We start from the raw sequence: 25,330 nt of genomic DNA, 5'->3' as shown, positions 1-25,330 counted from the left end.
CTGAGCTAACAGTGTTATACAGACTACTGTAGTAGCTGTATGAAAACTGGGACAGGCTTTTTGTGATTCTCCATTTTTGACCTGTTGACTGATTTGGGTATATGGAGAGAAATACATTCTATTTTCCTCAGTCTGCAGCATTGGTCTTGTGTAGTGTTTGGTAAACTTATTGTATATTTGCACTTTCTCTGTGTACTTCATTTACAGTACTCTAAGTGTTTTAGGTTAGCAACAGCAGTGGGTAACTAATTCAAACGTGTTCATATGAAACGTTGTTTCAAATGGTATAAATGATAAAATATAAATTAGTGTATAGTTTTTGCAAGAGTGTTTCATTTTGCAAAGGGTCTGAGGTGTTCTGCTGATTGTGGGTAGTGTTTTGAAAAACCAGTTCCATGTTTTTAAAATAGTGCTTAAGCAATCAAAAAAAGCTGTAATATGATCTGTGCACTGTAGACTTAAGCTGATTATTACAAACAACTAATGTGATTTAGTAATGAATATGTTTTTTTTAACAAAACATGAAAGAATAAGTAGTGACCACTAAAAAGTTTAATTACAACTAAATCTGGCTTTACAGTCTGCAGCCACAAATACTCACTAGAGCACGGGTTCCAAACCTTTTTGGGCTAAGTAACCAACACAGCCCGTACCCACTCATTCATTCCTAATGTGCATATGTTCCAAATGTATAACACTAATTATTACATAATAGTGGATTTTGATAATTTTTTCATACGACTTCATTATTTAGATTGCTAAATGTTTCAGCCACTTATCCATTACTTTAAACTAACTAATTGAACTGTTTAGTAGGCCTACTTTAAGCTAACTATCTCAGCCGCTTATGCAGTATCTTAAGCTAATTCTTTCAGCTGATTAGCCATTACTTTTAGCTATTTATTTCTGGCTAACTACCTGTTTAGATGGATGCACTCGCTTGCTAACTAGATTTCAAGCACTCTTACATAACTGCAACATCTAGTGTTCAGGTGTTACAGCTGTTATTTTCTTTTAATCAAATTATAATTTCTATATTTTTTGTTATTAGTTGAGCTGCTCCACAATATTTCCAGGTACCACCTGGCAACAGCAGAAGTACCCCCTGGGGTACAAGTACCCCTGGTTTGGAATCCCAAATGTGGATTAATGCTGCTGAAAATAGTCCCCAACAAATGCATGATTCAAACTACATACTGTATTTGTGTTTTTAAAGATTTACGTCTTCAGGAGGAACCAGTGGGCTTGGAGCTAAGAGCCGCAGACAGGAAGTCAGACAGTATTATAGAGAAGGACTAATAAGTTGGTTTAGATCTGCACATGGGATTTGTTGACAAGACGGAAAATATCCAAAAAGACAAGAATTATCCTTTAATAAAGCCATTAATCTTTATGTATGTATGGTGGGATTAAGTCGGGACTACTAACTATATTTTTAATGTATTATTATTTATAATTTATTATATCTACTTAAATTTGTTATGTATTTTTATCAAGATATTGTCTTGTGTATGTTTGTATATTGATTTAGTTATGTAGTGTGTGCTTCTTGAAAATCGGGATAAAGTTTAAAATTTAAAGTTTTTATGAATAGAGGCGTTAGTTTTATGTTTGCTGTCTCACGGTTTTCAATTGTTATTATAATTATCTTAATAATATTTAAAGTGGCCGATCACAGACACTCAAGTTAAAAAATAAAAAGAATCCAAAGAGACGGCACAGTGCTGGACTTAGTGTTTGACAGGTGATTTATGGGACATGTAGTGCAAAAAAAAAAAAAAAAAAAAAAAAATAACATTACAACAATAAGCAACAAATCAATAAAAGTACACTAAAAAATAGATCAAAGCAGGTTACAAGTTAATTACATATGAAAGCCAGTAGAGTGCTAAGTGATGGCCCTTACAGGTTGAGCAGCTCAGCAGTAGGCTCTGCGTTCAGGCTCTCTGCTGCAGCTGAAACCGGAGAGACGTAGCCGAGCTGAGACGTGCAGCCCAGAGCCGACACGGGCCAGTCCCGCCCGGAGCTGCTGGAGGCTGGACACAGAGGAGGGGAGGAAGGGGTTCAGGTGAGACGTACCAGGGTGTGTGGGAGTGTGTGAGACGCGAGCACCTTCACACTGACACACATGTCCCGCTTTGAGTTTGGACATTGATCTTGTTTCAAATGGACATGGACATAAAATGCTGTCTTAAAAATATACATTAAGTGCCTCTATCTTTGGCTTGATCTGATGTTTTCTATTTGTATTTTTCTATTTTCTATTCATAAATAAAGCTACTAGGACAGCATTCCAATTTGATAGTTTATTGCCACACAGTGGACGTTTTGGGCAGCGCCCTTCCTCAGCGTGTACACAGGCAACTACAACCAATACTCCCCACTCAGCAACAAGGTGGGTTTAATTCTACTCCCCACACAGGTGGAGTTAATGCTCCACAACTAGCACATCAATCCCAACACAGGGAGCAGGTTTATATTCTTAATATTTGTTTTAGTATTTTTTCATGCTAGAGGCATTGTTCCACCACTTTGATCCAGATTGAAATATCCCTACAACAATAAAATATATAGTCCCCTAAGAAACATTGTTTGCACAACCATGTGTCACCTATGGATACTAAACAAGACTTTTAACAAAATAAATCGAGACAGTTTACCACACTATGAGCTAAAAGAATGAGGATTATAGCTGCATATTATTTTACATGCTGTTAACTCAGTAAATTATCAACGTTTTTATGTGCATCAGTCAGCCTTATTTTAATATTTTGATGTTATTCCTTCTGTTTCACGGCTTCATTTTCTACTCTAGCCATGTGACTACATTGTATATGTCACATGGCATATTGCACAGCTCTTTTCATTTTAAAAACAAATATACAGTATATCTTACCTATTCTTCTACATCCTTTTCATGTTTTTATTACCTATTACTTAAGGTTATGTTTTCGGTTCGTTTGATTGTCATTATTTTTCACTTTCGTTAACATTGTGCCATAAGGCATTAGGCCTTGGCGGAGGTATGCGCTCTCTGATAGTTGTAAATGTTTCGATTTTATAATTTTGTTTCTTGACTTACTATTTTAATTGTAATGCATCAAAACACCAAAGTCCAATTCCTTGTATGTGGAAAAAATCCCTACTTGGCAATAAACCTGATTCGGAAGACACCAGTTATCCAGGATTCACACTAAGGGGTCCTCGCCCGGTGTGACGTCTTTGTCTTTTGTTTTGAAAATGCAGGGATCGGTTCAGCAGGGTGACTTGTCCGGACAAGTATCACTACACACTGAACTTAGAGTGTGTGTGTGTGTGTGTGTGTGTGTGTGTGTGTGTGTGTGTGTGTGTGTGTGTGTGTGTGTGTGTGTGTGTGTGTGTGTGTGTGTGTGTGTGTGTGTTTGCGTGTGTCTCTCACTTGAGCGGCTGCACTGGGCACTCTTGGCACTGTGGGGCGGATAAACCAGAGGGCCGTGTCCCAGCTCCGGAGAAGAAGCCGGTTTGTGGGACGGGGAGCACTTGGCCTTGTCTTTGGTTTTGCACATGCCTGCAGCCATCAAAGGAACAGGGCAACATGTCGGGAGGGTTAACAACAACAACCACAAACCCCGCCAGCTGTATCTCACCTTGACATTTTCAGCTAACAGCCAAAATACACCCAATAATATATGTTCTCGTGAATCATGTTCAACAGCAAAGGGCAGGCAGAGACTCTGAGAGCTTCAGCAGGTGTGAAATCCCTCCCTCATGTTTCACATAAACCACCCAGGCTTTCATTTTTTTTGTTTTTAGGGTGCAAGGCTGAAAGAGCCACCAACACATTTGGTTATCATATAATAAGATGGTAAAATAGAATATAGAAACTTGTTATAAATATTTGTAATAGTTAGGGTTACATATTATTTCCCCTAGCAGGATTAATAAAGTATGTCTTCTCCTTCAATAGAATGAATTTACCGTCTTTGGTAGAGATTGTAGGTAGTTTAGTTTCTGTATTTCTGATGGTAGATGCGTTCAGGCGACCTTTGTAAATATGCCCGTCCAGTCCGATGATATCAACCTCCTCCGACTAATCAGTACACACACACACACACACACACACACACAAACACACACACACACACACACACACACACACACACACACACACACAAAGAGAGAGCAGTTCATGGATAGGTGACAGCCGGTAACATCTGATAAATAGTCTTTTCTTTTCATAGGGAAGAATTCACGTTGGGACAAATATCCAATTAAAAGTCCTGCATTAACAATTTTACTGAAGTCAAAGTACAGAAATAGCATCAGCTTCATGTAGTTGAAGTATCAAATGTAAGTACACAGATTGCAAAGTTATTTATAGATATACACATTTAAACTCTAAAGAACAAACGTTCAAGAGGCCTCAATAATACCAATTCTACTCTCAATTCTCTCTTACTTTAGCTATAGCATGTGACATTTTTGTTTACACACAAGACACACAAGTAACCTTTTCAGGAAAACTCAATATTTTTCCAGAACTCTTTGGACAAATTTCACACTTTTCCAGGACCAGAAAGCTAAAAGAATTCCAGGTTCTCCAGGATGTGTGGGTACCCTGTATGACTGGGATTTTTAGAATGCAAACAAGTCCCAAAAACTGCAACAGATAGCTGCGCAGGAGAATTTACTGTATATGTGCTATAATGATCCCACAAATTAGAATTATTAAATTTTTCTATCCTTGAAGACCATATCTTTAGATAAATACCGTCACTCTGATTCTCACTGTGGTGTATATCCACTGGAGAATAAAAAGTGGAAAAACTCTTATCAGTACCGGAATCACAGCGTCCACCTCTGTCTGGGGGTTGTGCTTCATGTACTGCAGGACGGGGCGCCGCTGGCCTGCCAAGGTAACTGTGTGACTCCCCCCGCAGCTCCGCGACGCGGCCAGGTGACTGTAGTCCGTCATTTCAGAGATCCGCTCGCTGCTCGGTCAGACAGAAACATGGTGACATGAGAGAACAGAGAAACTGTGGGTCTGCAGCATCTCTTTTTTTGAAAGTCTGTTTCCAGCAATGTAGACTTTCAGATTTGGATCGATAGGAATGAGAAGATCTTGAACTGCTGTTTTACATTCCTGCAATTAATATGCAAATAGTTATTTCTAGTCACCGTTTCTATTGTTGTAGATGCTGTTTCTCATGCTCTTCTTATTCACTAAATGTATTATTTTATTTTATATCCTAATTCATTTTCATGTTTTTATGCTTAAATTGAAGTGGCATCCTATCCTAAGCCTTAAGCTTACATGTCTCCCTCTCAGTGTCATTAGGCTGCTTTTATAGTAAAAAAATGTGTTAAATTGCAGACATACAGTGTGTGCTCCGGAGAGATTTCAACCAGTGCAGGCGATATTGAAATCAGACAAATCTCATCCAAATGGGGCTTTAGACTCAAACATCTAACAGAGTGACTCTGCCTCGCCCCCTTTCGTCTCCACTGCCCTCTCCCCTGTATTCTCCCCTGCCCTTTCCACTGTCCTCTCCCCCTACCCTTTCCCCTGTCCTCTGCCCTGCCCTGCCCTTTCCCCTGTCCTGTCCCTGACTCACTTCAGGACTCCCGGCTGGTTTTGGATCAGGCTGTCGCCAGCGGTGCCTAGGCTGGCGGTACTGTCACCGTGTTTCCTCTGCATGCTCTCTATCTGCTGGCACATCACAGCATGGCTGTTCTGGAGCTGCTCCCTTCTCCAGCCAGCTACCACAAAGTTGTAGCGGTTGGACCCTGGTTTCAGACTGAGACGGCAACACCAGCTTACAATGGATCAGGTACTGAGAAACTAACATATGCTCTGAATGTCTGAAAGATGAGACTGTGTACAGTGTTTCTAAATTACATATACATCTACAGTATATGACACAAAACGTGTCTTTATGGTCCTGTTTGTTTAAATAATGATTTTAGGACTCTTGCGCTCCCTGCTGGTGAACAGAGGACACAGTAGATAAAGTGAGTGGAGGTAAACTGCAGTAACTCTGCTGATCTCACCTCCTGTAGTGCTGTCGAAACTGCTCCAGAGCGTAAACAGTAAACGGCCTGATGGACTTGTGTGAGGGGAATCCAGGAGTGGACTGCTGCTTCGCCAGATGCCTTTTATTGCCACAAACATACACAAGAGCAGATGAGTTTAGAGAGCAAGTGATATTGTACTGTATGAAGTCAATTTATTTTATAATCTGAGGAATAATTTAGAAAAGAGCCACTGAAAATAAATAGCAAATATCTATAACTCGGAATATATATCCAGTGTGTAGATCTAATAATATAAATAATAGTCCCTGTTATCAGTATTGACTCACTGTCCGGGGGTGTGCATGACAACAGGTCGGTCACAGGAGAGGCAGTGAAATCTGTCCACGAGTTGTCTGGAAATAAACACAAAGACAGGGATATGGAAGAACATAGCACACATGTCTGCCAAATGCTTTTATTAAAGTGTAATACAAAGACTGAGTCAAATAAGAGCTCAGTGTTCAGTAGAAGTCACACAAAGGGAACATTTAAGATGGAGATTTGGGTGGTAAATGATATTAAAGTAGACTTCAGGAGGAATATCATTATATACAAGTTCTACTTAAATCCATGAAGAAACACTTTAGAAGCCAGCAGAGATTTACGTAACATTAAATTAAAGTAGTTCTCATCTAGAGACTATTGGTTACTAACACACCCAGTAACTGACTTCATAAACAAAAATAACACAATATACCTAAAATTACAAAACATTATGTATGTATGCGGACAAAAATAAAACAAAGTTATGCCTACTTTTACAAATAGTTGGCTATTACCATGTGTATTTCATAGTATTGCATTGCTATTGTTATGTTACAGCTTGTAATTACTTGGTGTTTACAAGGTTGATTGCTCGATTGGATGGCGCCAAAAGATTTTTCCTAGCAACACATTTATGCGTCACTTAAGTCTTGTACTTCTATGGTTTCAATAGTGCAACCTGATTTAGTCAATCACTAGCTGGTAGTTTCTAAGAAAGTTGGATTTCACACACACACACACACACACACACACACACACACACACACACACACACACACACACACACACACACACGTAAATTAATGATGAGTGATGTTACCACTTACTTTCTGATACCAGCAGCATCCTCGTGCTCTGGAGCCCCCTGAGCCTGCAGCTTCTCATGGATGTTCTTCCAGCGATTTTCCAGCTGCTTCTTCACAGAGTCCAACTCCATCCTGTTCAACTGCAGAGAGATGGGAAGTCAAACATCGCAGATAGTCACAAATACAAACCCCTCACATGTATCACCGGGGATGTCACAGTTAGAAGAACATTTAAAGCCCTCAGATACTTACCTTACATTCCATCTCGGTAGAGAGTTTGTCGATGACTTTGTGCCAGTCCTGCTCGTGACCGGTCACCTTGTTCAGCAGCTCGTGGAACATGGCGTTGAGCTGCTCTGTCACAGAGTCAAACTGCAGACGGCTCACTTTGCTCTCCAGAGCAAATTTATCTGCTTTCTTCAGGTGTGAGGAGACAACAAGAGGTTCAGGAAAGGCAGGATAAAAAGACACAGGCTGACCCTTCAGTGAGTTACTTACGATTTCACTCTCAACCATCTCCTTGTCGGCCTTCTTCTCCCCCAGCTCCTCTGTCGTCTTGTACAGCTCCTATGGAAACAAAAACAGTAATATTTAACAATGATTATTGGCTAATTTTACTTCTACAGGACTTAAACAAGTAGATGCTGCTTCGATTTCACGGGTCAAAAGTCAGATTGGAACCAATCATATTCAGTGTTGAGTGGATGGATAAATAATATAATAAGAGTTTTCTAATATTTTCAGTATCAATATCATTATTACAACAAAAACGTTTAAAGTAATACAAGTATGTGATAATTGATTATTTCAAAAGGTATTATTACACTGTCAAACCAATTAGTTAGACATTTTCACATTTTGAAAAGTTACTACAGTATCTGACATCTGTAATCGCGAGTCAATTGAAACAACATAGAGTTAATTAAATACGGAGAGGAAGAAAAAAAAACATGCAGAAAGTTGTTGTTTACCTCTATGTGGCTTTGTTTCTGTCTGTTGTCCTCGTGCAGACATCTGGTGGTTTCATGCAGATTTTGACACTCTGCCTGAAGGTGCAGGATCGCCTTTTGCACATCGTTCACCAGCTCCATGTCCTGAGCCACGCGCACGCGCACGCACACACACACACACACACACACACACACACACACACACACACACACACACACACACAGTTATACATTACACACTAATTTCTGTCCTATTGATTGAGAGGCAAATTCATGTCATTAACCAAATCTCATATTTAAAAAAACACATTTCACATTGTTGCATTACAAGATATCAAATGTCTGTAATGTGTATTGTATTGTATTGTATTGTATTGTATTGGTTCCTTTTAAACTGAGTTCACATGTAGTACGTTTGTGTGCGTTTGGGTCATGGGATATCTACAAGTGCTGAATCAAAGGCAACTGGACTTGTTGAAGATGTCTCACATGTGGACTAAGGACCTCTACGATTCTCACCTGGGACAGTCCTCACCAGAGTCTACATGTATGCTTATAGTTTAGCCTTGGACACTAGTGTTATACCAAGTGTTAGGATTTCTGGAGTTCAAAAATCTATTTCATCATCCAAAACGACGTGTCTTTCTGTGTCATCCACGGTTTGACAAAACTGATTCCTCACACCTATGTTTGTGTTTTTGTTGAAGGCATCTTTCCACTTCACCCCATCTATGTGACAAAAATGATTTAGCAAAAAAATGCCATGAAAAACAAACGTGCTTAAAGGGGATTTTCCCCCTCAGTGTGTTTCCAGGTGCTGCACATCTTTTAAAAGTAGTATAAAGCATTTTGTGTCTCCAGAGGGAGCTGTGTGATAAATGTCCTCAAGTGATGTCACACAAGTCAGCGTTGGTTGAAGATTACAAGTTTTTTAAAAAGTACTGTGTGGAGTTTGAAAGAAGTGATCTTACCAGACCTCTGTAGCCCCCAGCTCATCTCTGCTGCAGGCTACATTAGCTGCTGCTAGCATAACACACCCCAATCACCCACCCAACTGCCAGGGGAGGAGTCCAGGTTTTGACAAGGAAGAAGATAGTGTGGAATAAAAAAAAAAGAGTATATTTCTGATCCTGGTGCATCAATTCTGAGCCTTTTTTTAACTGTTGATCTAAAGTTTGTTATAGGAGTGTCTAAAGTTAAGTAGATAGACTGTTGACCTGACCAGGGTACACCCCACTTCTCAGATGTACAGGGATAAGCTCTACCCTCCCAGCCTGAACAGGATAAACAGGGATGGGAAATAGATGTACAGTAGCTAGCAGTATTTTGCCCAAAAGTGGTTAAATGTATCACTAACAGAGCGTATAGTATTTGTCTACAGTCCAGAGCTCATTACAGTAGTTTGTTCCTGACAGTTAATGGCGGGAATCAGCTCGGAATACACACACACCTGTCTTTGGTGAACCCAACGGTCTTATGCTACAGATTTAGCTTGCCTCTATGTCCTTCAGTGGCCCTGCTCTGCCTCCAGTCTGCTGTTGGAGAAGGCTGCTCACTGTGTCCTGCAGCTGCTCATAGTGCTGGAACAGAAGGCTGAGCTTCCTGCCAGTGTTCATTGTGCTGGTGGTAAACTCTGATCTCTGATCTTTACTCTGACCGATGCCCTGGCTATCACTGCTCTCATCCAGCCCAGCATCGGACAGCTGACAGGTCAAGGACTGCATCATGTCCTCCAACATGCTTCGCAGGTCATCCAGCTGAGGTCAGAGGGCAGAGAACTCAGATTAGACTGATATATGGCCGCCTGATACTTGGCTTTTATTAAAAACTTTATGCATGTTGATATGATGGCATGTAACTAGGGCTGGGAAAAAAATCTATTTGATTTAAAAATCGAGTTGGTAGGTCAAATCGATTCATATTTTCAAAAAATCGATTTTTTTTCAATCCAAATACAGTATAAATAATTTGGATGTTTAACAATCTTTGTTGCACACTGCACAGTGACTTTTCACTTAGAGAAAGGGTTTGCCTTTGCAATTTTGTTTATGTTGATGCACTTTAATTAAATACAATAAATATATATTTTTTAAATATTATATAATAATATATATCGTAAATCGAGTTTTTTATAAAAAAATCGCAGATTTTTTTAGGGAAACAAATCGCCCAGCTCTACATGTAACTCAAACTAGTCTATGCTTGGGAGGCTGCAGATTCTGCACAGGACGAGGCTTTTTTAGTTGTTGTCAGACCAGGTTTACAAAAGCCATGCTGCACCACATGTATGAAAGTAAAAGTAACAGCAGCAGCTGTTTAGACCTGCAGGTGAAGACATGGAAGTTGCCATTTGCAGGCAATACATGTTAAGTGCTGCAATGCATTTTGCACTTTTACAACTTGTTAACTAAAATTGAACATTTATTTCCAAATGATGAATGCAGGACTACTCAACTCAGCTTGTAGCTTTAAAACATCAGTTGCATCATTTCGTAAATTAATTTGAAGGAAATGTTGTTTTTTCATTAATTTCCTATTCTAAATATCTAAGAACCGGGTTCAATATTAAACATGAATAAACATGAATTTGAGGCAGTGAAAACAAGTTGTAAACACAGGATGACATATTGTTGACCTGCTGACTGTAAGTCCAATACAGTAGAGAAGTTCAAACTATCATATATTCCCCTTCTTTTATCTCTGTAGTCACTAGAGGGACACTGTGAACTAGTATTCAGCTGAAAATAAGCTCTATTCAAGTCCATTTTTATATTCTTCAATTGAATTATTCAGATTTAAAGGAAAATATTAAACTTCAAACATGAAGAAACAAATAATGGCAGTATTTTAAAAAGGAACTGCAGATCTAAGTTGCTGCTGCTGTAAGTGGAGCAGGTTTGACTGAAAGTGCAGCTTCCGAGTTACAGGCCTGACAGTGCTGCAGCAGAATAACTGGGTAGCTGGTAGATAGCTGGGTCTTCACGTTATAACCCTGTGTGTCCTTGTTTGTTGTCTCTCAGCATTTTGTCCTCCTGTCTGACCTGATCTTGTAGGTGTCGGTCTTTTGCTCTCTCCATAGATGAAGCCTGTCTAGCCTTCAGCTGCTTTATGTCGTCCTCCAGCTTCAGCACAGACTTCCTGGACATGAGGGTACGCACATGAACACGGACCAACGAAAACAAGTGTAGAAGAGAGATCCAATATTCAAGTAATGCTCACACTCACATAAATGAGGAATAGAATTCTCAAAACTCTGTTAAAAAGTGTGACTTTAAAGTTCAGTTTTCTATAATGTGACAAATTAGCACTGATGACGTGCAACTTTGCATTTTTCTCCACTGTTCAATTGGAACACAAAGTATTTCATTAGTTTGAAGAAATACAAATAGATTGTAATTAGTACATATCTCTGATCAAATATTTTTTTTAACTATATATGATGTTTAAAACTGAGACTTTGAGGCTTAAAAGTTCTGATAGACAACCAACATATAAGTCACTTTTTGTTACCAGCAACTGTGAACATCCACTTCAGTGTTCTTCAAAACTCTGTTGCATATTTCCTGCCTGCTTAAGTTTTTAAGGTTGTTGTTAAGAGTTTTTATTAACTGTGGCTGGGATGTTATTGTAAAAACTCCTGTGTTACTGTAGATATATATTCCAGAGATTGATCCCTCTCCCTGTGTGTCTCCACCTGTCTTTACCTGAGGCAGAATATTTGATGTCTGAGCTCATCAGAGTCTTTGCTGTCTGACTCCTCGCTCCCTGAAGCTGCCTCTGAGGTGGTTTCTCTGTCGTAGCCAGTCACTTTCGTAAACGTGTCCAGCTTTGGACAGACGCATTGTATCACAACCAGGACCAGAGAATACATGTGTGTATGTGATACTGAGGCGTTTGGTGCTGATGTTGAGTTTTAAGAAAGCAGGTATCCCCTCTGGATGGTATTTTGCTGCCTCTTACCCACCTTATCCCGGTCCCTTATCAGGCTGTCTATTAGAGCTTGCTGCTGGTTCAGCTGATCCATCAGGTTATTCAATGCATCCTTGGAATCTAAATGTACAACATGACATCATGAGTACAAGTCAGTGAAGTAACAGATCCACCAGGCTAAGAGCCGCTACAAGAAAAAAACTTTTTCATAGTTACGTACTGTATACATGAGATTTAGCTTACTTAGCTTGTAGCATGGTATGTATGTAAGTATGCAAGTTATTCTTCCATATATGGTTGTCTTTTCCTTTTTTTTTATACACACACAGACCAAAAAAGACAGAACTCTCTTAATTTAAAATAAGCTAAAGTGTTTTGCTCGTGTACAACCTTATTGTTTATGGTGAGAATCTGACTGAGAAAAACATGTTTAGATCCTTTAAGTCAGTCAACACTAATACACTTTTAGATAACTAAAGGGGCATAACCAGGTGATATGAAGTTACCGTGGTTAGTGATGAGCTTTTTAAGGTGCATCAGCTGTGACTGGTCCACCTTATCTTCTTCCAGTGAAGCGACACGAGCTTCCAGCTTGCCAAACCCCTCCGTCAGTTTGCCAATGTTCTTCAGGGCCTCCGCCGTCTCCGAGCCATTGGCCTCCTGAGCCAGGGGCGCGCCGGCAGCTGTCGGGCCTGCTGCAGGATGCTGTGGTGGCCCTGACGGGACTGAAGGACGCTCCGTGGCCATCTGGGTGTAAGAATGATAAAGGTGTCACTTGTCCTGCCCTAACAGGGGCAACAAAGAGGTTTAGGAAGCTGTCAATCAATCAGTCTGTACCGTCCACACAGTCCTGGGAAGAGGTCTGATCAGCTAGGTTAAATGAAAACACCTGTGTGGCTGTTCAGGGCCTATAAATGTTTATTTTGAAAAGATCAGTCATGCATAATCCCTAAAATAATCGTGCAAGTTTAATGATGGATTCTTAAAATTTTAAATAGCATTTAAGTGTTTTCAGTTACAAAGTTATTGTTTAGTAAATCAGAAACTGATGGTGCAGCGTGGCATTGTACCTCTTTTTTTCTACAAAAATATTTTGCGCTGGTCAGTGGGTACTTGGCTGAAAAAATATTTCAAAGGGGGTACATTGTTGAAAAAAGTTTAAGAACCCCTGCTTTAATGTCTTTAATGTCGGTTCAGCTGAAGTGCATGTCTATGGACTGAGGGATGAATATGGAGCAAACACAGGGGACTTTAAGACTAGTCCCAGGAAGGCCCAGGGCTGACACCAGCTTCAACTACTGAACCAACAATAATAATAATAATAGTAATTTATACTTCATTAATCCTGCAAGGAAAATTACAATGTTTTAACTCTGTTGTTATTATTATACACATTACACACAGGCCTGAATTACACACACATGCTCAGTACCTATACATGCACTAATGGAGAGATGAATGAGAGGGCTGCCCATGGAAAGGCGCCCCCGAGCAGTTGGGGGTTTGGTGCCTTGCTCAAGAGCACCTTGGCAGTGCCCAGGACATGAACTGGCACTGGAACTGTCGAGGCTGGTCTCTGAAGATTCACAGTCTTACAAAATGAGGCACCTTTTACCATGTGACAACTATTTCTAATGCAGTGTCAGGTCGGGGGTTGGTCTCCCTTTGCCAGACCTTCCTCCACAGCGCTGCGGAGGAAGGTCTGGCTACTCGACACAGCATTCTGGGATGGGAGGAAAACGTGCTCTGGTTTATTGGCATTTCTTTAAACCAATCACAGTTGTATTGGGCGCTGCCAAGCACCGGGAAAAGCCTACAATAGTGAGGGGCTAAGAGAAGAGACAGGCTGGAGAAAATGACAGTGTCCAAAGTTTGGAATCAGTTCAAACGTAATTAAAACGAAAACTCTGTACAGTGTGTCTACTGCAAAATCAAACTAGCTTACCACAATAATAGCACAACGTCAGTGCTTCAGCATCTCAACAGAAAATATTGAGTCTAACTTAATCATCCATTCCACGAAGCAGACCCGACTAAAGTCAATCGCAAAGTCGTATGGACGATGAAACTACACCAAACACAAGAACTACCAAAAACAAAGACAAGAAAATACGTAGTGGTGACCACGATTTGATCTAAAGAGCCGACTTGTTGACTGTCCCTTCGGAAAAACAGCTGATCTGTTGTGCACCATTTTCTCTCACTCTCTCTCTTCACGGAGAGACAGCTGATCAACGATCTACTAGCATAAATGTACCAGAGCTGTGTGACACTGTAATCAAATATATAAATGAAAATAGGTTGAGTATAATTAACATTTACATATTGGCCTCTATACATTTCTTTTGAAAATATGGTTGAAAGAAACCCAAATTTCTGATATAGAAACCTTTTGAAAATGAGTCAAATTTGACCCAAGGACAACAGGAGGGTTAATGCTGCAGCTAACTATTAGCGTCATTATCTAATCATCTGCAGATTATTTCCTGGATTAATTGATTCATCATTTAGTCTGTAAAATGTCAGAAAATGGTGAAAAATGTCCTGACGCCCAAGGTGACACTTGTTTTGTCCAACAATCCAAAATCCAAAGCAAGCAAAAAAGCAGCCAACCCTCACCATTAAGAAAGCTGGAAGCCGGGGGATGTTTTGCTTTTGTGCTTGACTTAGATGATTAATCAACAATCCAAACATTTCTTTTCTATCAATTAACTTAACTTATTTATCTTAGTTTAAGTGGAATAAATCTTAAATCTAACTATATAACCCAAGATTATTGTATCTCTCTTCACCCACAAACTCATTTTTCCAATTTCATTATGTCAAAACTACTTTGGACTTTCATCACAGTGGTGAGAGGAATATTTGATCAGTAGCCAAATCTTAATAATGATCCTGTACCGGTGCCTCCATTACTGAACAGTCACACCTTCTGTTGGTGGCGGAGCTCCTTTGTCTCTTTCTTCATCTCTTCCGTCATCTCTTCCTCCGTCTCGTCCTCCGTCTCTTCCTCTGTCTCTTCCTTCATCCCTTCCTCTGTCTCTTTTTTAATTTTTTTCTGTGTCTCTTTCTTCAGATTCTTCAGATTTTGGCTTTGGACCTCCTGAATTAGCTTCATGGCCTGCAAAATAACAACAGACAGACACTTAAAAAAGCAATCATTGGCAATAAAGTTTAAATTAGATGTTGGGCTCAAATGCCTCAGTTCGATCTCCCCGAGGAATCTGAGGTTCCTTTGAGAGCATTCGTTTAAAAAAAAAAAAGGAATCTGACTCTGTCTCAGGAATCTGACTTACAGCAAACATCCCTCTGACATTTGGCCCCAATGCCAACAGATAGGACTTGAATGGATGCTGACAAAGTGTGAAGCACAATCCAGCTGCTGCACTTTAGAGCCTGACCGATAATGGATTTTTAAGGCAGATATCGATACAAATATTTGGTGATTTAAAAATCCGATATATCGAAAATATATATATATATATATATATATATATATATATATATTTTAAATCCAGAAACGCGTAACAAAACATAAACAGATTTCCCTAACATTAGTTATTTGTAGTTATTTATGAGTCCTCACTAAAATAATATGATAATGCAGTTTAAAAAAAACTAGTTTGTTTTATTGTCACGACAGAACATAGGAACATCAAAATATATTAAAGTTCTGATAAATAAAATGTATAAAAATATAAACTTAAGATATGAAACTTAAAGGGTTAAACACGTGTGTTGCCAACAGGGACGTTGTAGAGCGCCCTCTGGTGGACAAACTATGCAACGCCAACACTCAGAACATGGTTGAAAGGTGTTTCATCCGTTTTTATTTTGTTTTTTTAATATTCTTTTATTGGCCATTATAAATGCCAATACTGATAGTTTGGAAAATGCCTAATATCGGCCGATAAAATCGGCCCGCTGATATATCAGTCGGGCTCTACTGCACTTGTTCCACATGTGTATCTCCGGCTGGTGATTCCGTCTTTAACCAGGTTATTTAAACTTCCTGTGAGGCTGTCGGGGTTCGTTAGCAGAGTAAACGTGTGTGTGTGTGTGTGTGTGTGTGTGTGTGTGTGTTTGTGTGTGTGTGTCTCCCAACTGAAACAAAGCACATTCCTGAGCTACATGTGAGTCGGTGTTTAACTTGTGTCAAATGTGCCCGGACATGAAGTGATGCATAGCGACCCCCCCACCCCCAGAGCGTCACAGTCTTCATCGACAGCATGAATCACTAACAGCTTTGTTAATAAGTGCCGTCACACTACATGACTCATGTGTGACCTTTTACTGACCGGGACTATTTTATTTTATTTCCCTTTTCTACTCGGCAAACTACAACTTTATGTTGACTACTGCTTCATGCAAAATGAAACCTAAATCAGCAATATTTTTGCTCTGATACAGTTATATATCTTTTTTTAATTCATTCATCAAAAATTGTCTGCATCTCTGTCATCATCATTATAATCATCGACATTATCCCAGAAGCAAGTGTTGGTTCTCAGCCTTAGGTTTAAAAACGTCATCAGATTCAGTTTACAGGTTTCTGTGATTTCTGTGAGCGAAACCTAAAACCAGGAATCATTTTAAGAGCCGATTTCCAAGGTGGCAACAGACCCAGTTAGTACTGTTTTTGTAAGGGTTTTATTTGTCACAAGCTCAAACAATAAGCTTAGTGAAATGCAGTGTGACGTACTCGCTTAAAACTTTAGTGTGTAATAAATTATAATAATTAGAAATACAAGAAAAATTTGAAAAAAAAAATATACCTGATACAAATTCTAAAATTAAGAAATCTATGTAATTTAAGTATTAAAATGTGTATATGTAAAAAAAAAAAAAAAAAAATATGTATGTACAGTGGTGTGAAAAAGTGTTTGCCCCCTTCCTCATTTCCTGTTCCTTTGCATGTGTGTCACACTTAAGTGTTTCGGAACATCAAACCAATTTAAACAAAAGTCAAGGACAACACAAGTAAACACAAAATGCAATTTGTAAATGAAGGTGTTTATTATTAAAGGAGAAAAAAAATCCAAACCATCATGGCCCTGTGTGAAAAAGTGATTGCCCCCCTTGTTAAAACATACTATAACTGTGGTTGTCCACACCTGAGTTCAATTTCTCTAGCCACACCCAGGCCTGATTATTGCCACACCTGTTCACAATCAAGGCATCACTTAAATAGGAGCTGCTTGACACAGTAAGGTCCACCAGAAGATCCTTAAAAGCTACACATCATGCCGAGACCCAAAGAAATTCAGGAACAATTGAGAAAGAAAGTAATTGAGATCTATCAGTCTGGAAAGGGTTATAAAGCCATTTCCAAAGCTTTGGGAATCCAGCGAACCACAGTGAGAGCCATTATCCACAAATGGCGAAGACATGGAACAGTGGTGAACCTTCCCAGGAGTGGCCGGCCGCCCAAAATTACCCCAAGAGCGCAGCGACGACTCATCCAAGAGGTCACAAAAGACCCCACAACAACGTCCAAAGAACTGCAGGCCTCACTTGCCTCAGTTAAGGTCAGCGTTCATGCCTCCACCATCAGGAAAAGACTGGGCAAAAATGGCCTGCATGGCAGAGTTCCAAGGAGAAACCACTGCTGAGCAAAAAGAACATCAAAGCTCGTCTCAATTTCTCCAGAACACATCTTGATGATCCCCAAGACTTTTGGGACAACATTCTGTGGACCGATGAGACAAAAGTGGAACTCTTTGGAAGGTGTGTGTCCAAGTATATCTGGCGAGAAGGAACACTGCATTTCATAAAAAGAACATTATACCAACTGTAAAATATGGTGGTGGCAGTGTGATGGTCTGGGGCTGTTTTGCTGCTTCAGGACCTGGAAGACTTGCCGTGATAAAAGGAACTATGAATTCTGCTGTCTACCAAGAGATCCTGAAGGAGAATGTCCGACCATCTGTTCGTGTACTCAAGCTGAAACGAACTTGGGTTCTGCAGCAGGACAATGATCCTAAACACACCAGCAAGTCCACCACCGAATGGCTGAAGAAAAACAAAATGAAGACTTTGGAGTGGCCTAGCCAAAGTCCTGACCTGAATCCTATTGAGATGTTGTGGTATGACCTTAAAAAGGCCGTTCATGCTCGAAAACCCTCTAATGTAACTGAATTAGGACAATTCTGCAAAGATGAGTGGGCCAAAATTCCTCCAGGACGCTGTAAAAGCCTCATTGCACGTTATCGCAAACGCTTGGTTGCAGTTGTTGCTGCTAAGGGTGGCCCAACCAGTTATTAGGTTTAGGGGGCAATCACTTTTTCACACAGGGCCATGATGGTTTGGATTTTTTTTCTCCTTTAATGATAAACACCTTCATTTACAAATTGCATTTTGTGTTTACTTGTGTTGTCCTTGACTATTGTTTAAATTGGTTTGATGTTCCGAAACACTTAAGTGTGACAAACATGCAAAGGAACAGGAAATGAGGAAGGGGGCAAACACTTTTTCACACCACTGTAATATGTATATTGGTCTGGTGTTTGTGGAGGTGGGCTATGCACTTTTTAAGTATTTAATAATGTCAAATGTCCATATATCACAGTTGTAAAGAAAACTATATAATAAGAAATGTGCTCACTGCAGGGCTGTGCAGAGGATTTACAGAGGACAATGGCCGAGGACATGAATCCTGATGCCATCATCTGCTGGCTGTCTTCAAAATGACGCTTTGCTTTCCTCCAGATAATATTCTCAATACTTCTCTTCTCCCAGTGTCCCTTTATGGATAGTTTTAATAACTGCAGCACTGACAGAACTGAGGTTTGTTTTACAGCGTGTTGATTGACGTCGGCACAGGGCACCACACTAGTAGGGCTGCAGCTAACAATTATTTTCATTATTGATTCATCTGCCAATTATTTTCTCAATTAATAGATTCATCTTTCAAAGCAGTACTTTGAAGAAAAACATTTTTTTAAATACCTATCACAGCTTTCTAAAGTTCAACATAAAGTCTGAAAAATAGTTTTTCTTTGTCCGTCCAACAGTCCAAACTCAAAAGTATTTAATTCATTATTATTAAAGACAAAGACAACCAGCAGATATTTACATTTGAGAATCTGGGACCAGTAAATATTTGCTATTCGATGATTATTGCTTTTTAAAATAGCTGATTCTTCCCTGACTGAAGAATTAATCAACTTCTCATTTCAGCTCTAAGCAAAAGGATACATTATATGGTGGGATGGCTATTGGGGGGGGGGGCGAAATATATTAGAAAGAGACTCACATTGGAATAAATTACAATTGGAAAATTCTGAAACGGTTTAAAAGTACTTTAAAGATAAGACCCCATAGATAAGGCCCAGAAAAATGACCTCCTGGGCAGCAGTCATAACTCAGGGAAGTAGCCTTAAGCTTTGTCTGTTACTCTTCAAGCTGTTGCCTCAGTTCCAACAGTCAGCTATTAACTGGGGCTGGCTGTTGGTGCACTTTGATCCACAAACGTCACTCTGCTGTTCTCACAGTCCCATCAGGCACCACGGGAAGGGGGGGGAAGAGTTTCCTCAGTAGGCCTGGGCAATATATCAATATTATATCGATATCGTGATATAAGACTAGATATTGTCTTAGATTTTGGATATCATAATATTGTAACATGATATAAGTCTTTTCCTGGTTTTGAAGGCTACATTACAGTAGGAGCCTACACATTACAAGTGATGTCATTTTCTGAACTTTCCAGACTGTTCTAGCTGTTCTATTATTTGCCTTTACCCACTTAGTCAGTATATCCACATCATTAATGATTATTCATCACAAATGGCTTTGTGTAAATATTTTGTAAAAGCACCAAAAGTCAACCCTAAAATATCGTCGCTATATCGACATCGAGGTATTTGGTCAAAAATATTGTGATATTTGATTTCCTATATATATCACCCAGCCCTATTCCACAGTCAACATTTTAACGTTTTATGAAAACAAATCCTCTGACAGGTTAATGTGTGAGCCATTCTGTTCTGTCCCCTCTGTTCTGCCTTCAGAGGGAAGACACTGGTGGACGAGTCTGGCCGGGTCACCTCACCATAGTTAAGTCAGCGGATACGGCAGCTGACCCGGACGATGCCCACAGAGAGAGGACATGAATGATTCAGACGGGCTGCACCTGCTCCTGCCCGATGTCCCGCTTTTCACCTGACAGCTATTCATCCCCTGACAACCAGAGTCCTCTCTGCAGGGGACTAATTACCCCCTATCACACGGACGGAGAGGAGGAGGAGGACGGGGGTAGGAAAAGGTGACTACAGGTCTGGACAATGTCCCAAAGAACACCTCCACCTTGGGCTAAACGATTTAAGGAAAATATCTAATTGATTGATTATTTTTTGACTGATATTGCGATTGCGATATGATTCCTGATATTGGAGGGAATGATCATTTTTGTATCATTATTCTCATTTTCATTGACATTTTTTATAATTTAAAACATTTGCGATGATTATAGTGTGAGAAGAACTGTACCAAAAAGATTTTTTTCTTTAGTCTGTAGGATAGGGATTTGTAGTTTAACAAAATATCACCCGGCATTCCCCACGATTTGGATATTGCACTGGTCCATGTTGCGATTTCGATAAAATTGGGATTAATTGTGCAGCCCTATTTAACACCAATCCAACTCATGTCATTCCTTCACTTAAAGTCTTTGTCTTTCTAAGATAAAAGCTGACAATTTGCTGAACGCTGAAGATCCACCATTCTTTCTTGGAAGCGGCCTGACAGAAACCTGAACAGAGTAATACAGGGGTCATTTGAGATGTCAGGGTGGCGCCCATCTCCTATTGTCCTGTGCTGTCATCAACAGCTTAATACCACGCTGAAAAGTTCTCCACAGCACGCCAGACATGGATGAGAAGAATAAGAGCTGCTGCCTCAGACGTCTTTCAGTCTTTAAAGAAAATGTTATTTAACCAAACAAAAAGGGTGAGCAGGATAAGGATGAATTACAACACTAAATCACATTTAAAATGCCGCTGTGCTGCTTCACCTGGGTTAACATTTTGATGCATGTTTCACCCCTGATCAGTGATGTCACAGCCCGGGGTTTTCAACATCTGACAAAAGCAAAATGCCTGTTGTGACATCACTGCTTGGGGTGTTGCCACTATCACAGCTGCACATTTCAACACTAGAAAACAGTGTGTGACTAGTGTGTTATCCAGGACGATCAATATGTCTTAACATGCTGAATAATTGTGTCCTAACATAGGCGATAATCTATAGTGCAGAGCTGCAAATCGGTTAGTTGATCAACAGAGAATTAGCCAGCTACTATTTTGAAAATTGATTAAACATTAAAATTATTTTTCAAACAAAAATTCTGACCAAATGGAAGTTTCCAGCTTTTTAAATGGTAAAATTTTCATTACAGAATTCCTAAGTGAAGTTCTTTGTGTTATTGACTGCTGATGTCACCTTGAGCTCTAGAAAATTGTGATGGCATTTTCTCCTGTTTTCAGATACAGAGCAAACAATAAATTGATTAACTGAAAAAATATATAGTTCAGATTAGTCAAAAATGAAAATAATAGTTTCAATTTTAAGTGTCGTGAGAATTAAAAGTTGGTGTGGTGCGCACCTATGTTTTGTGTGATAGGAATTCGCCTTTTAATGTGCATTTATGTGCAAAGAAAACTAAAGGATATAACCGAATTTTAACTCCTTAACTCCTTATTAAAATACTGAATGAACTGTGCAGAGGACAACCTCATTAACAGCTCATTTCTTACTGAGTTCACATTTCAGTAAGATCTGGGATGAAAAATAGTTTTTCTTATTTCTTATGGCTATTTGTAGTGTATATCGGTGATTCCTAAGCCGGGGTACTCCTGCAGTTGCCAGGAAATTTGAAAAAATAGAAATCGTGATTTGATTGGATGACTATATCCACATATATACAGTCCATGATCACTACATGTTGCAGGAGTGTGTGAAAACCAGTTAGCAAGCGAGCACAGACGTTTAGCTAAAACTAATGAATAAATGGGAGAAATAACTAGCTGAAAGTAATGACTGGACAGTTTGAATGATTAGCTAAAAGTAGTTTAAACAGTATAAGTATTTTAAATTGTTAAAATAGCTAAAAGTTGAACTAAAAGTTGAGCTAAAAGTAATGGATAACAGTGGTTGAAACATTCAGCTTCACTCCAAGTACAGTAGTAGTAGTATGATTGCTGACCAAACCAAACTTAATATTAAAAGCCCATTTGTATGAAACAATTAACAATATCCACTTTTATATAATAAATTGTGGTATACATTTGGAACATCCATTGGGACAAAAAGGCCAACGCAAGTTCAATTGACAGGGCTGGGGAGGAAGTATTCAGATAATCTTGAAGATTTTTATTGAAATAAATGTCTGTTAGGTCACTGTCGCTGAAAGAGGTGACACAATGGTGATTGAGACTATGGCCCACTGATGAATGTATTGCAATATTTATATATTTCCATTAGGCATGGGCCGGTTACCGGTTTCAAGGTATTCCGTGGTTTGAAAAAGTCACTGTTTCAAAACCACTAACATTTTCTGTCATACCGTTCCTAAGGTATGAGTAGTTTTTTTTATGAGTCTTCAAGGACAGAAAGTGCAGTTTAGAAGTCCCTCTTCCTGCCAGTGTGCAGTGTGTTTGAAAATAATATACATCGTGTTCAATGTAGAAAAAAAATGTTTTTTTTACACAGACATTTCAAAAATTAATACATTTTAAAGCTGTGATATGAAACCGTGATATTTTTCCTGAAGGTTATCATACCGTCAGAATGTTATACCAGCCCATGCCTAATTTGCATTATTACGAACTAGGGGTCTGTGGTGAAATTCCTGGAAAAAATGCTGTAATACAGTTTTTCTCCATTTTACACACACAGAACTAACTAAATGCACACAGTTTGGAAAACTTGAAGCTTATGTATTAACAACAAGACTCCAGACCATAGATACATTTTGGTATTCATTCTATTTTTAGGCTCTACATTGCTAAACTCTCAGCAGAATTCTATTGTTTTCACTTACAATCTGAAATCTTAAGGATTGACAATTTAAAGTGTATAAAGTAAATCATTATTTATTATGGTTTGTTTAGAATTTCTATTTGAGTAAAAATAGAATTGTGCTGAGAGTTTATCAGTCTGGAGCATCTGGGTCTGGAGTCTTGTTGTTGAGCTTCAAGTTTTCAGAATGATGTGCAGTCCATTTTGTGAGTGTAGCAGTTATACAGTGGGATAAAAACTCTACTACAATATTTTATTGTTGTCCACTGCTGTATATTTATGTATTTATTTTTTCTCAATTTAATTAAATTCAGGGGGGCTTTATTGGCATGAAAGTTTCAATAACAATGTTGCCAAAGCATCACAATGCAAATTGTCCAAATATTAAGAAAGAACACAAAAACAGTAAGTGTGTGTGTGTGTGTGTGTGTGTGTGTGTGTGTGTGTGTGTGTGTGTGTAATATTGATAATCTGATAGAAAGTTAGAATCTGTCACTTTGTTTGCACTTTGATTTTGGAAAATATGAATAAAAGTCTACTTTGAATGTGAATTTCTGGCTTTTTTAACCCATGGGAAATCATGTGTTTTATTAATTTGCGCTGTCCCCTTTCATAAATAAACTAAACTCAAACTCAATTTGGGGAGTATAATTGTGTATTAGGCCTCAGTATATATATATATATATATATATATATATATATATATATATATATATATATATATATATATATATATATATATATAAACTTGTTTCATAGAATAAAAGTTCTTGCATGTAGCTAGCATATTAACACTAACGATAGCCAACTGATTGAGTGAGTCGTTGCTCTCACCTTGGCGACGCCGTCCTCGCAGGTCTGGATGCGGGACTGCAGCCTCCACTGGTCGGTTGCCGCGGGACCGGAGGAGGGGGTCGGAGATGAGGAGGAGGCTGCCCGCTCCTGCAAATCGATGTCTGGCTGAACCTCGTGCTCCACCGTGGAAATGTCCCTGTGCACCTGGTGCTGGTCCTCCTCTGTCTCGTGGTCCAGTTGGGGAGTGGTGATGCTCTGGTGGTCACCCACCAGAGCTTCAGGGTGTATGTCGCCGGTAGGAGTGTCCCTAAACGGGGTTTTCATCTCCGGGATATCCAGCTGCCTGAGCACAGCGTGGAGCAGGGCGTGTAGGGCGCTGAAGTTGACAGCTCCTCTCTGGGGTGTCCCGATGGCTAAATCCAACAACTGAAACAAGCTAATGTTCTCCTCCGACATTTTTCTTTGTGGGTGAGAACGCAACTGTTAATAAATTAAAGTTAAGCTATATTTTAACGTTAGCTAACTTATTCCGCTTGTGACGACCCCTGTCTTGATTAATAGCGAAAATATATTTGATAAAGCAAAAAATGAATGTAGCTTCGGTCTTTCTCTAACGTTATTAATTGTGTCCGGCATCCCACTGGCAGCGACAATCCCTGTGGCTGTTTGTAGAATGTAATAATGTTCAAGAGAAAACAGCAACCGCAGCTGCGTCAAAACTGACGCATTCACCGGAAGTACAGTGAATTACCCTTCTAAGTAAAACTTTAAGCAAAGAATTTCTAATATAGGTAGACCGGCTTTGCTTTAAGGCAAGACACTAAAGGGGATAAGGGAAAACATTTAATGTAAAAAAATATGCAAATGCTGCAGTACACAAAACTGGATCAATTTCTACATTGTTTTATGTATAAATTAGGCTATGCATGATATATGAACAAACCCCACTGAATATAAATATTGATATGAATAAAACTGTAAAGTTTGGTGTTATAAGTTCTACTGAAGAGGAGATGCATGTCTCTTTTTGAGAGAACGGCATTTAGAGATATAATTCCATACATTTTATGTCTCCACTACCGGCCTGTTGTGGAATTCTCACACCAGTAAGGCTTTTATTTTCAGGTTGTGACCGGATGTTGTAATTAGCATGGATTCGCGCTTGACGCCACTTCCCTCTCCGGATTCCCACGTTGGGATCTCTCGCAGCTTTACCGGTCACTAGGCAACAAGCGGCAATTATGCTGCGTTCAAAGAATGGGAAATAAGTGTCGGATTTCCTAAATATAGACCATAAATATATTTTATTATTTATATTGGGATGATTTTTAATTAATAAAGATTGATTTCAAGAATGATTGAAAAAAAAAAAACATCTTCATACTGTTATTACTAGCCTGAACTAAAAAAATAAAACCCAAAAAACTTCAAATCTACCCCACAATGTCTTCAAGTTGTATTTTTATTCTTTTTCTATTTTACATTGTTGTTTGTATGTGTATTTTCACTGGA

At 39.2% G+C, this 25,330-nt stretch overlaps 1 protein-coding gene across 1 annotated transcript; it reads right to left on the bottom strand.

The window, feature by feature from the left end:
* Positions 1 to 1,809: 1,809 nt before the first annotated feature.
* On the bottom strand, positions 1,810 to 24,484 carry LOC114569968 (glutamine-rich protein 2). Its single transcript, XM_028600144.1, has 18 exons — positions 23,858 to 24,484; positions 14,934 to 15,125; positions 12,511 to 12,751; positions 12,039 to 12,124; positions 11,779 to 11,900; positions 11,116 to 11,212; positions 9,571 to 9,831; positions 8,096 to 8,218; positions 7,623 to 7,691; positions 7,377 to 7,541; positions 7,146 to 7,264; positions 6,342 to 6,407; positions 6,031 to 6,132; positions 5,595 to 5,777; positions 4,820 to 4,970; positions 3,958 to 4,069; positions 3,419 to 3,547; positions 1,810 to 2,036 (listed from the first exon to the last, which is right to left on the bottom strand). The coding sequence occupies exons 1-18, from the start codon at positions 24,272 to 24,274 to the stop codon at positions 1,903 to 1,905; spliced, it is 2,769 nt and encodes a 922-aa protein (XP_028455945.1). The 5' UTR covers positions 24,275 to 24,484; the 3' UTR covers positions 1,810 to 1,902.
* Between the last annotated feature and the right edge of the window lie 846 nt (positions 24,485 to 25,330).

This window comes from Perca flavescens, chromosome 15, assembly GCF_004354835.1.
Source record: "Perca flavescens isolate YP-PL-M2 chromosome 15, PFLA_1.0, whole genome shotgun sequence".
NCBI lineage: Eukaryota > Metazoa > Chordata > Actinopteri > Perciformes > Percidae > Perca > Perca flavescens.
The sequence above is the reverse complement of the archived record's forward strand: the minus strand, read 5'-3'. Positions and strand labels throughout refer to the sequence as shown.